Below are 14,108 nucleotides of genomic sequence, written 5' to 3'. Positions count from 1 at the left end.
ATGCATCAAATGTAAACTGCTTTTTTAAAATTAAATTTCAGAAAAATGCTTTTGTAATTAGTATTTATCAGTTCTCTTTAGATTCCCACTGTATGCCTAAATAGCCATTACCTTGGAAAAGCATCATTAAACCCTGTCAGTGAAAGTTGCTCAGTCATGTCTGACTCTTTGCAACCCCGTGAACTATACAGTCCATGGAATTCTCCAGGCCAGAATACCAGAGTGAGTAGCCTTTCCCTTCTCCAGGGGATCTCCCCAACCCAGGGATCGAACCCCAGTCTCCCACATTGCAGGCAGATTCTTTACCAGCTGAGCCACAAGGGAAGCCCAAGAACACTGGAGTGGGTAGCTTATCCCTTTTTCAGGGGATCTTTCTGACCCAGGAATTGAACCAGGGTCTCCTGCATTGCAGGCAGATTCTTTACCAATTGAGTTATCAGGGAAGCCCAAACCCTGTCAACCTCAAAATAAATATCACAGCAGATAAAAACCACAACTCTTTTGGAAGAAGCATTAGGAATACTATTAATCCAGATGAAAATACTTCAAACAATATCATTAGTACTGTTTTTTTAATAAAATATATTTGTGTGTCTATAATTATTCAAAATTAGTATCAGCACTTTAATATTTTTTCCCAGTGAAGGACCTACTAAAATATCTGTCACAACCTTAAATGCAGAAATCCTAGAATTAAGGATTTTGGTTTTGATTCACATTTGCCCATTAGATACTGCCCTGCTGTATAACATTACCACAGTGAGGAGAATGAGTAGGAAAAAATAAAACGTTGCCTCTGTTTGGTATTTCTTTTGTTTGTAAAGGGAAGGCCTCAAGGACAAACTTTACTTTTCTAGCTTATATTTGAAAAAAATAATACAAAAACAGGAATGAAGTATGAGTTGGTTCTCGGTAGTTTATAGTTTATTTAGCACTTGCATGGTTCAACTAAATGAATCCCAGCTAAGATGCTTCATGCTTTTCATTCCCCACAGTAGATATTAAAAAAACAAACGATTTTAGTCACTGGAATTTCAGTTTCTCTCACTCAATTTTTCTGCATGTTCAAAATTTCTTGAGACTTAACATTTAAACTTGACTTCTTTATAAACTAAGTTTAAACTTAACATTTAAAATAAGACTCTGATTTAAACAAAAAGCTTCTGTTTATGCTATACTTTAGCTTCTCCTTTTCACTGAAAGATTTATCTGATTAACAATTCTTCATGCGAGACTAGGGTTATTGCTCTCTACTAATAATACATGCTCACTTACTTTCTCTTTGAATGTGAAAGTCACTCAGTCATGTCCAACTCGTGCAACCCCATGGACTATACAGTCCATGGAATTCTCCAGGCCAGAATACTGGAGTGGGTAGCCTTTTCCTTCTCTAGGGATCTTTCCAACCCAGGGTTCACCCAGGTCTCCTGCATTGCAGGCAGATTCTTTGCCAGCTGAGCCACATGGGAAGCCCAAGAATACCGGAGTGGGTAGCCTATCCCTTCTCCAGTGGATCTTCCCAACCTAGGAATCGAACTGGGGTCTCCTGCATTGCAGGTAGATTCTTTACCAACTGAGCTATCCGGGAAACCCTTTCTCTTTGAATAACTGTCTCTAAATAGGCCTATAGCTATTTAGTTTTATACTAAAGTGAGCCATGACTCATGTTACTGTTACTATCTAGGGAACTGAATTGCATACATGCAACTTTCTCCTTGATGCAGAAATTTTTAACTGGGATCATTAGTTTATCATGAAGTATTTATTTTAAATTACTTTATGGTAATCTATGTTGAGAAAATGAAGGTTTTTATTGACAATGGTAGTGTGTTAATTGTAGTGAATATGAAAATTGGTGAATGATGCTGGGAAAGATTGAAGGCAGGAGGAGAAGGGGACGACAGAGGATAAGATGGTTGGATGGCATCACCGACTCAATGGACATGGATTTGGGTGGACTCTGGGAGCTGGTGATGGACAGGGAGGGCTGGCGTGCTGCAGTCCATGGGGTCGCAAAGAGTCGGACATGACTGAGCAACTGAACTGAACTGAAAATTTTTTCTTTTAATTTTATATTGGAGTATATAGTTGAGTAACAGTGTTGTGTTAATTTCAGGCATAAGTTTTAAAAGTTATTTGCTAATAGAGACTCAAGTATGATTCTTAGAGGAACACACATTTCAATGATGAAGTCTGAGCAGTAATTCATCTCTCTTAAAAATAATAGTACAAATATCAAACTAAATTAATTCAATCCATTAGTATAAAGAGAGGCTCTTCTTGAGACACAGGGATTATAAAAATTAAAGGCTGAAAATACAAGGGTCTAAAATAAGTCAGTCATGAGGAAAGTTGATCACTCTTAAGACACTGTGGCATAACACTCCTGAATGAGAAATTATATAAGCATTTATGTCTCTAATTAGCCAATCATGATTTAAAAATGAAATAATTCCTGCTATGTTTCTATTAATTACCCTGAGGTACATATTTATTGAATTCCAGGTCACAAAATATTCCTAATAGAGCTGTTTAAAGCATGCTGCTGGGCTTCCCTGGTGGCTCAGTGGTAAAGAATCCACCTGCCACTGCAGGAGACACAGGTTCAATCCCTTGGTCAGAGAGATCCTCTGCAGAAGGAAATGGCAACCCACTCCAGGATTCTTGAAATCCCATGGACAGAGGAGCCTTGAGGGCTACAGTCCATGGGGTCACAAGTGTGGGATACAACTGAGTGACTAAACAACAAGAAGTGAGCTGATACCTATCAGGGAATAGCGTTATACTGAACTCGGTAAGACTTTTAAAATGATTCAGTTTAGCTGAACATGTCAATGAATCAATTTCACCTATGTTCTAGGATGTATGAAAAACATCAAATAAGGATAACAAGAGTATCTATTCTCCAAGTGTTTAAATTCTAGAAGGAAGATAAAAAATAAGTCAGAGAACAAGAAAACACGTTGACTAGCTGCAAAAATCAGCATTAGGGGCAATAATTGAGAAATATTATATACCATATGCACCTACTCACCCATCCATCCATTCAACATTTATATAGCAATAATCAGTATGGGGGGAGCTTACTTGCTGGGTCAGTTGTAAAGAATCTGTGTGCCAATGTGGGAGACCAGGTTTGATCCCTGGATTGGGAAGATCCCCTGTAGAAGGAAATGGCTAGCATTTCCTATGCTAGGAATGCACTCTAGCATTCCTGCCTGGGAAATCCCATGGACAGAGGGGCCTTGCAAGCTATAGGCCATGGGGTTGCAGAGTTGGACATGGCTTAATGACTAAACAACAACAACAACCAGTACTAGAATATTTGATTCTAGATAGAAAAGATCAACTAATTTAAATTATATTGGACATAACTGAATAAATTTTCATAAAGATTATATTTAAATTAGACTTTAAAGGAAATTTGAGATTTAAATAGACTCAAATTGCGATTAAGTGAAGTTGCTCAGTTGTGTCTGACTCTTTACAACCCCTGCCTGCCAGGCTCCTCCATCCATGGGATTTTCCAGGCAAGAGTATTGGAGTGGGTTGCCATTTCCTTCTCCAGGGGATCTTCCTGACCTAGGGATCAAACCCAGGTCTCCTGCATTGCAGGCAGACTCTTGAACATCTGAGCCCCAACAAAGCTAGCTCGTCAAATTATGATTGGGAATGACATTTTGGTATAGTGTCAGTTCAGTTTAGTCGCTCAGTCATGTCCAACTCTTTGCAACTCCGTGTGCAGCCCGCCAGGCTTCCCTGTCCATCACCAACTCCTGGATGTAAATGAAACAAATCCCTGATGATATTGCCATCTCTTTTACTTTAACGTTCATTCTATTGGGTTGGTCAAAAAGTTGGTTTGTGGTTGTCCATAAACCTGAATGAACTTTATGGCCAACACAATATACTCATGTATTCTTGGCACTTCCTCTCCAACATGAACTTCCATCATGTTCCTCCTCTTCAGAATCTCCCCGCTGTGCCTTTGGGTGCTCCTGATTTATGATAAACTCCTCCAGAACTTGAGTTTCTTCTCTGAACCCTCAACACCTTTAACTGAATTCCAATTCTTCCCTCAGAGAGTATCATTCTCCACAGTCTTTTCACCCTGGTTATTCTCTCACACCTAAAGTGCCTCAGAGTCAGGCAGCAAAGTTCTCTGCTGCTTTTGCAGACACTGTTCCTCTAAAATCATGGAAAAGAATAACAATTTTCCTTTAAGGCGCATGTCATTTTGTCTTCATAGTTATTCTGTCTGAGACATTTCCTCTTCATTCCCTGATCATTTTCTCTTTGTTTCTTGAGAATCACAATCCTTGATTAAATCCTATTTTATACTTCAATTTCAGCCACCATCTTTTATGACTCTCATGGGGATAACCCATCCAAGAACCTGGCCTCCTTTAACCAACTAGTCCGTCTCCAGTGTCTTTACCTTTCATTCCATCTCAGCTGCCTACTGTTATGCTTAGTTGCTCAGTCATGTCCAACTCTTTGTGACCCCATGGACTGTAGCCCACCTGGCCCCTCTGTCTATGGGGATTCTCCAGGCAAGAATACTGGAGTGGGTTGCCACGCCCTCCTCCAGAGGGTCTTCCAACCCAGGGATCGAACCCAGGTCTCCTGCTGTGCACAGATTATACTAATTAAGTACTGTCTGTACAGGAAGGGTTGTATGTTTATGAAAGAAAGAATAAAGTCTAATTATTAATAAATCACAATGAATATGTATATTATTATTAATAAATTTAATAAGTTGAATAAGAAATAAAACTTGAGAGGGGAAAAGGGAAGAGGCTATTTCAGACAACTGTAATAAAGAGATTACTATATGGTATCAAAAATGCATGTGAAGAAAGTAACTGGGGTTATATTAATACACAGGAAAATGAAAGTGAAAGTTGCTCAGTCGTGTCTGACTCTTTGAAACCCCATGGACTGGGAATTCTCCAGGCCAGAATACTGGAGTGGGTAGCCTTTCCCTTCTCCAGAGGATCTTCCCAACCCAGGGATCAAACCCAGATCTCCCACATTGCAGGCGGATTCTTTACCAACTGAGCCACAAGGAAAGAATGTCATATAAACAAGTTGAGAGTAAGAGAAAAGTTCAAATTATGAGAGGGATACACCATGGTGGGCTTCCCTGGTGGCTCAAATGGTGAAGAATTTGCCTGCAATGCAGGAGACCTGGGTTCAATCCCTGGGTCGGGAAGATACCCTGGAAAAGGGAATGGCAACCCACTCCAGTATTCTTGCCTGGACAATTCCATGGACAGAGGAGCTTGGCAGGCTACAGTCAGTGGGGCTGCAAAGAATCAGACACGACTGAGCAACTAACACTTTCACACCATGGTAGGAAGGGTAGCTAACAACACTCTAACTATTGAGTATAGCTTAAGAAATGAGTATAGCAAGTAAATACTATACCATATGGCTACTTCAAAGTTTCCAGTCAGGGTTCTTATTTGAAATCACTGGAAGCTAACTCTAAGTGATACAGCAATTTATTAAAGGGACTGGGGTGACGAGAGAACCAGGCTTATGGTTAAGCTTCTCAAGAACAAAATCTGAAATCATACTGCGGAACTGAGCTGGGGAGGAAATTTGCTACTGCTCTTACTGTGCACTTGAATGCCAAGGTCTTTTCTTTTCTGCAATTATTACTTAACATTGTTCAGCACCAATACAATTTCTGCAAGAGCAAAACTATTTCAGAATTACTACTGACTTGTTATCAGATTCCTCCACCATCAGCCTCATGAGAACATGAATTGAGTGCAGCATCTGCTTCTCTGTTCAGTCTGTGTTGAGGTTTCCTGGAGGTGAGTATGAGTGGAGTGTCTAGTTAACATGACTCCCGCCCTAGCTACCAGTGAGACTGGGAAAGTGAATTAAACAGCTTAACTGAGGGAGGTGGGAATATTAGTTGGGACTTCCTCAGCCATAAGAAGGTTGCTGAAAAATTATGAAGAAGTGAGAAAACATAATAAATGTCCACAATTAACGCTTAGTCACATACTAAGCATACAAAACTCACCTAAAAATCATTACCTTCCTCCCTAATATATATTAGTAGAATCAGAGAACAAAGTCATAGGTAGAACCTTAGAGATAATTTCTTTTAATTCCCTCATTTTACTAACAAGAAACCTGATGCCAAAAATTATTAGATAATTTATCCAAATGCACTCAATTAGTTAGTAGGAAGAACACATGCTTTTTAACCCTTTGTATATTTTCTACTGTTCACTGATCAAATTATATGCTTATCTTATTTTTTTTTTTTTTTCACACTGATAAACTGCACTTTTATATACAGTATACTAACGCATATATATGGAATTTAGAAAGATGGTAACAAGTATACGCTTATCTTAATGTTAAACTTAAATCTTACCCTAAAGGAAACTCAGGGCTTACTTCTCAGAAAGTTAGTTTGGTGATACTGGTCATTTTTCTCTCAATGTATTGTTTGGATCAGTTTCTGAAAAATTAGCTATAAAACTAAATTCTTTATGCAGAATTCTAATTTTCTATTATTACTCATGGAAATGAACCATAATTAAGCTTCAAATATGCTTTAACCAAAGTTTGTAAATTTTTTGACTAGATTAGAAATTTCCCTTGCCAAAAGGCTAATAATATTCTTTCAACAAGAAGAAATTATTCAAAAGCTCTAAGAATAAATGTTTAATTACGAAAGTACCTCTCACTCATATATTATTACATCTTACAAAAGTGGAGCTAAAATCACCTAGGTGATCTACAATCACATGATTTCTTTACACAGTTAATACCAAAACTTCAGCAAAGAGAACATTAACTAGAGAACAGCCAGAATATATACATTCTTTTAGTCTTTTATTTTTATGACAAGAAAACTGATCGAATTTGGAGTCTTAACCTCGCAATTGTCAAACGCTAGCTGTTTTTGGCACAGAAGCCAAAAACAAGCAATGAGATTTCGAGCAGGTGGAGAAAAAAGAAGACAGAGAGCGTAACAATTCAACACAGGCACAGACTTTAAGAAGCAGCAGAGACTTTGAGAAGCATGGTAATGCAGAGAAAAAATTCTCTATGAGCAGAAGATAAGTTTTGTTCAGATTCAAACGTTACGTCTTCGATGCTATCTACTTAGCACTTTTTTCTTTTTGTGAACACTCCACAGAAATTAATTGTACTGGTTGTCAGAAATATAGAAATACAGAATTAAGTTTAGGCCAATACATGTAATGGAGGTGTGTACAGAAATCATTTAGTTTGGTCAGAGGGAAAAAAAAAACATGTTAAAAACATATTATTTTGTATGGCTTCATTTTCTTTGTGAAAAGTATATAATTAATACAGAATTGGGAACAGAAAAGTCAAAGCAAATAAAGGAACACAAAATACATACCTCTTGATGGTACAGGCATTCTCTTCTAATATAAATCAGGTATTTCTATATATAAGAATTCATTTTCCACAGATTAACTAGTAACCGCTCAGACCAGATAATGAGAAAGTTTAAAAAATCACAGTAAGAATTACAGAATATTTAGTTTTATTAAAAAGTTATCTTTTCCCCTCTGAAATAGTGCTTGCATTATTTTTTTTCCTGCTCCCTTCTGATAAACTGCTGGCATCTACAGTAATTCTAAAATTTAAAGTGAAAACAAGCTATCAATTTATCCAATAAAGGATAAATATTATCTTAAGAACCCAGAGAGATACACTAAATTATGACCTTTTGGTTTTTAAAGATGCTGAAATCATCGAGTTGAAAAGGTACGGTTCTACTGGGAATGAAGGTCCCATGAGATCAAATGCTGCCGGTAGAAGTTCAATTAAACTAATCTTGGACTTAACGCTTGACATTTAAAAGCTTAGAAACAACTCTAAAATAGTATAGTTTCATTTTAATACACAGATTTATTTCAAACCTGTGTATTTATGGGTAAAAATACTTCTTATTCAATTGTAAGAGGACTAAATATAATTCAAAATTTCTATTTATAGCATATCATGGATTTTCTCATAATCTAAATAGCTATGTGGCATAGTATATCTTCTTGGTTTAAATAAGTTGTGCAGCTCTCCTGTGACTTTCAATGCCTTGTGGCAATTTAGTTTAAAATACAAAGAGAGACAGACAGACAGACAGGGTATGTGATCAGAACCTGGAGGAAAAAAAGAGAAAACGGAGAAGAGCTTATAGTACTAAACACAAATATTCTCCCAGAAACACCGTAAAATCTTTGTTTTAAAAAAAAAGTAGAAAGTATAACAAGGGCAAGGTTTTTTGAACCCTTAAAGATAATTTCACAGCCGTTCTGGAAAGACAATCAGTTATGACCGAGGCAGCAGCATATACTCTGTAAGAATAAATAATTTCTATAGTATATCAAATAAGATATGGGGCTAGATAGTTGTTAACATATCAACCTAGATTTAACATGGGAAGAAAACAATAAATGCTCTAAAGAGTTCAGATGATGTCATAATCAATCATCTAATACATGTTTAATGAAGGAATAAATATGTAAGACATCAGGCCAGGCTCTGTGAACATAAAACACATAAATCATATATAATCTTCAAGGGCAACTTTTATAGATGAGAAAAAGTTATACCTACCTATCTAGGACTTAGAAATTTTGTAGGTATGATTACCATGGAAAAAAATAGGCTGAGAAAGTTGTTGGGTTGATCATAGATTTTAAAAATTGTGTATATTATATACCATGACATAAACTGTATTTGGGCTATTTGAGCAGATACTCACAGAATGATTGTAAGAAGGTTCCAATATCACAGGTAATGACATTTTCCCTTGAAGATTCAATTTTGTTAAATAAAAAATCTTTTCCCCCACAATCTTTTCTTTTTTCATGCGGTGTATACCATACAGTCTAAACCGAACTGCATAATTTCCAATCATCTCAGATTCAACATGATTAAATTTGAATGTTTCTGTGAAGACAGGGCATGGTCCTCTCTGGATGCTGGTTTTTGCTCTCTGTTTCTTTATAGGTAGAAGAACAAGGTGTACTTGCCATGAGTTGCCACCTGTCCTGTTATATGTTGGGATATCTGTGACAGCTGTCACTGTTACCAGAAGCTTCTGTTCTTGTGAGTCATAGTCAAAAGTCACATCCAGGGTACCATATTTAGCTTCTGGCTCAGGATCAAAAGGTTTAGGAAGCTGTGAAGACGATCCTTGAGCTGACACATCCTAAGAAAAGCAAATTTAAATGTTTTCAGTTTTTAACACCATTATTTAATTCAGCATGTAAATAAGTACCTCGTATTTCTTTAGAAGGATGATATGAAAACTGTTTTGATTTGCTATCGTAAAGAAAGTAATAATAATCAACAGCCAACTACAATCAAAAGTTACTCTTTTGAGGCAGAATAACATAAGTTAAACTCAAAAACTTAGTAAGTAAAGACATGGAATAGTTACCATTACAATTTTGAGAAAGTTGGCTGTATGTTTTTAATGTGAGAAATTGAAAATATACATTTCAAGGTGTATCTCTGTTCTTTTTGTGAAAAAAAAAAAAAAAAAAGCTAAATTTTTAATGTTATAAACAATACAATTGACAGCTCAATATCAGGTTGGAGAGAAAGAGAACATGAATAGAAGTATAATGCTATTGAAACATTTGGTTCCAATTTCAGATGTGTCCCCAAATGCCCCCACCTGTATTAGAATGTTAACATATTTAGGCTTAAAAGTCAATGGAAAGGTGAAATATGAAAGTATAAACACAAAAGCCTCAAAATATTTAAAGCCAAATATTTATTTTCCATAACACACACACTATTTCAATTTTTAACTAGAATTTCAAAGTATATATTATTTTTAATACTAATCACTGTTGAAAATGGCAGGATACATACTTCAAAAGTTAAAAAAGGGTTAAACTGTATATTTTAATTGTAAAAGAAACTGTACCCACTTTGATCATCTTAAATTCCTGCTAATCTAACTATCTGGGATGTAATAGTTTCAGCTAGTTACTGAATAGTACCAAATTCAGCTCTCAGACTTTTCAGCTATACCACTTCACCCCTTCAAGTATTTTAACAAATCAAAGGTCCGTCTAGTCAAGGCTATGGCTTTTCCAGTGGTCATGTATGGATGTGAGAGTTGGACTATAAAGAAAGCTGAGCGCCGCAGAATTGATGCTTTTGAACTGTGGTGCTGGAGAAGACTCTTGAGAGTCCCTTGGACTGCAAGGAGATCCAACCAGTCCATCCTAAAGGAGATCAGTCCTGGGTGTTCATTGGAAGGACTGATGTTGAAGCTGAAACTCCAATACTTTGGCCACCTGATGTGGAGAGCTAACTCATTGGAAAAGATCCTGATGCTGGGAAAGATTGAAGGCAGAAGGAGAAGGGGACAACAGAGGATGAGATGGTTGGATGGCATCACTGACTCAATGGACATGGGTTTGGGTGGACTCTGGGGAAGCCTGGCGTGCTGTGGTTCATGGGGTTACAAAGAGTCAGACACGACTGAGTGACTGAACTGAATTGATAGCTGATATGGCTATGCAACTCTGCTCCAGCCAATGGGAAAGAGAGAGAGTTCTGTATAAACCATCCAGATCAGGTCTGCAGAAGAAAGTACCTGCTCTGCACTCTCTTCTCTGTCACTCTTCCCACAAGCAGATACACACAGAGGATGTGTGGGTCAGTTTGGACCAAGTAGATTAGATCAGCACCCTAGGGGATGACAGTGACTAAAAAGCATGAACTGGGCTGATGGATGATGATGTTGTCAAATGGTCTGTCAAACGAAAGGCAATCTTCCATGGCTTTGTATTTGATGTTATATTTGTCTCTTTGTTTTAGGACCTTTGTTGTTTAGTCACTCGGTTGAGTCTGACGTTTTGCAACCCCCTGGACTGTAGCCTGCCCAGTTCCTCTGTCTATGGGATTTTGCAGAGAAGAACACTGGAGTGGGTTGCCATTTCCTTCTCCAGAGGATCTTCCTGACCCAGGGATTGAACCCGCACCTCCTGCATTGGCAGGTGGATTCTTTTCTACTGAGCGAACTGGGAAGCCCAATAGGACCTTAACATGTACCTAACTATTGCACCTACTATGTGCCTGGCTGTATTTTAGGTGGCAGGATGCACCAGAGAATCAAAAAGACACAAGTCTTTGACCTTATAAATCTACATGTCTACCTATGAGGATTCAACTGCTATCATGTATGGAAGAAAAGATGACAAGTGAAGAATTCTTTAGGAGCAGGAACAAACTCTCACGGGGGAACTCATTTTTTTATGCAGTATGATTAGATCGGTATAAAAATATTCATACTCTGTTACACTGATAGTTTAGAGCAAGATGTTTTAATACATGTCACTTCATAATTGTAGATGATTAGTTGTATTAATTTATTTTTCAATTAAATATTTTCTAAAATAGTGTCATGACAGCTAAGATTGTCAAGGTAATAAATATTTTTATAAGGTCCCAGAAGGCTATTTCTGAATTTTGTTTCTCTTGGTGCCTTCCTATTTTTTTTTTCCTGGGCATTCTGAGAGCTCTCATGAAACTGGGGGTTAAAAGGGTGGGCCCTTTAGAGATAAAAGCTACTATTTGTATTCTACAAATAGGTAATTAGACAACAACTCCTCTTTTCAAGGTTCTGAGCCAAAGTTGTAAATAATCTTTAGCAACAGGTTATCAACACAGTTAATGAACTCCTTGCCTGGCAAGCCTGTGATTCCTCCTTGGTCCTCTCCCAGTTCAACTGTGTATGGAGATAGATAAGCTCTAAGAGAGCTGGAGCCTGGACTAAACCAACAGGAAGGTAAGAATTTTCTAGTTGGTAAATAATATTTATTAAAGGAATGGTGGTAGGCAAAATAAACTCCAAAAGACACAAGAATCAGTTTCATACTAACATAGGCTATCAGCATTGAAGTATTCAGGTGACATGCATTTGCTGTAGTTTGAATATATTCAGTTTTGCTGTAGAAGACACAAATACAAGCAGGATAGGGGAGACTCCTTATAAGAAGTATTAACACAGAGAGCAAGCTTCTGAAATACGGGCAAAACTCAGGCTCTGTTAACTATAGATAACAGGTAAGGAAGTAACTTGAGAGACACAAGCAGAATTCAGAAGATGTGGTAAATGTAGATAATAACTAAGTTAATCACTTGCAAGATATGCTCAAGACAGAATAAACAGAAAATAGGACAGAACAAATGACTATTAGCTATGGAAAGGGACAGAAAGCCTAAGCTATGATCAAGTCACCTCTGGGCTGACAACTCTGCCACCCATGTGTTCTATGCAAGAAATGCAGATAAAATCTGTGTCTAGTAGACTAACTGCAAGTTTCTATGGTGGCCAGGAGGATGCCTTCCCCTGCATGTCTCCCATAAAACCAGTATGGCCCTGGGAACCCTTGTTCAAATCTCAGCTTCTGTCCCTGTTACCAGGCCATAATTAGGGAATGCTAATAGAGCAGAAATAGTGTAAGACTGGACATAAGGACACTATGTCAACTGGGATCCACACAGCGTGGTCCTGCCACCTGTACTTACTGGCATCCTATCCTAAGGGTGTTCTCCTACCTTATCTTGCTCCTCTTACTTTATATCTGAAATAGCTTAACACACACACACACACACACACACACACACATGCATATGCACTCACACATACACACACCAGGGTAATCTGAGCATCTTAATTCAGTCTGTTTTGAGTCCTCTGGGATTGCTTGCCTGGTGGTGTACTTGGAGGGAACCAATGCTTCAAAGTAATTTCCCACACTATGATTCAGGTGAAGAGGGGCAATGTAGCAAAGCTCTTTAGAACACTGTTTTTACAGCCAGGTAGACCTGGGTTTGAATTACATTCAAGATCTGCTTATACTTGGGCAAACTGCTTAATTCTCTGAGTTTTAATGTCTTCTTTTCTAAAATGGAAATAACAACTTCCTGAAGGTGATGTTGTTAGAATTAAATGAGCTGACTGTGTAAAAATTACAGCAAAATTCCTAGGACAATTGGTGATAGTTATTACTGTTGTTAGTTCCACAATCCAGGTTTCATTGTTAACTTCTTGGCTAGCTATATAGTTTCCAAGTCTATAAAACAGTTATCTCAAATTTGCTCAGGTATAGAACATGGAGAAATAGTCTTTGTGGAAAATCATGAAATACTGCTATATTAAACTTACAATACCAATATAGAATTTTAGATAGTATATAATAATATTAGAAATAGTAGAAAAGTAATAACAGATAAAAAGTGTCCTTAGAAATTTTTATGTAAGAAAAAATTTAAGGAAATAGTATTCAGAGCTCTACTTTCATTATCTTATTTTGGTAATAGATAAAAATTCACCTAGTAAGAACACTGACAGCCTGCAGTATCATGAAGTGTTGTATGAGACAAAACTTGTAAAGACTTGCAATCTAGAAGAACGTAAATACTGCCTTATGAAAACCTCCAGATTACCTTTACAGTTTCCATCATCATAGGAAGATCAAAACAAATCCTTTTTAGAACATGGAAAGACTTCAAAAGTATAACACACCTATTTTTATTGCCGTTTTCACATTTTCTGCTCCACAAAAAGGAACTCTTAAAGCACAACCAGCCAATCACTCTGAATGCATGATGCCATGAATTCAAACTTCATGGTAAAGCTGAGCATCACTTATCCCTTCCACATTCCAGAGAGTGAAACTGCAAACAATATTCTGTAAGGTTTGTAAGACATTAAAGGGAAACCTCCCAATAGTAAAATTATCTAAATTCAGTAACTTAAAAAATAAACACAAACATAAATAGGAACCTTAACATAAAAGACATGGGTAATTCCAGAATATTTTATGTAAAATGCTAAACAAAAAATTTTTTTAAACCCCAACAGAAGTTGAAATGTTGGGGAAGATACTTTTCAGCATCTTGTATATCGCTCTCAGTTTTATCAACCCATCCTTTTTTTGAGGGGGAGTTGAAGGATGGTTGGGACAGCCCTGAAAGGTCTGCTGGATAAAGATAGAAACCATAAGCCACAAAGGACACGACAGCGACACCACCTTCTGACCAGGAGGAGAAACACAGGATTACTGTCTCCCAAA

The 14,108-nt window shown here is 37.3% G+C and overlaps 1 protein-coding gene across 4 annotated transcripts in view; it reads right to left on the bottom strand.

The window, feature by feature from the left end:
- SYT14 (synaptotagmin 14) overlaps positions 1 to 14,108 on the bottom strand; it is a 198,704-nt gene that overhangs the window by 56,202 nt on the left and 128,394 nt on the right. For all 4 annotated transcript variants that reach the window (XM_025285400.3, XM_044942662.2, XM_044942663.2 and 1 more), the window contains one exon: positions 8,768 to 9,217. In XM_025285400.3, coding sequence (XP_025141185.3) covers positions 8,768 to 9,217 — 450 coding nt within the window. The remainder of the gene's footprint in view (positions 1 to 8,767; positions 9,218 to 14,108) is intronic.

The sequence above is a fragment of the Bubalus bubalis genome, chromosome 5 (assembly GCF_019923935.1).
Source record: "Bubalus bubalis isolate 160015118507 breed Murrah chromosome 5, NDDB_SH_1, whole genome shotgun sequence".
NCBI classification, from domain to species: domain Eukaryota; kingdom Metazoa; phylum Chordata; class Mammalia; order Artiodactyla; family Bovidae; genus Bubalus; species Bubalus bubalis.
This window is presented reverse-complemented; position numbering and strand designations above follow the sequence as displayed.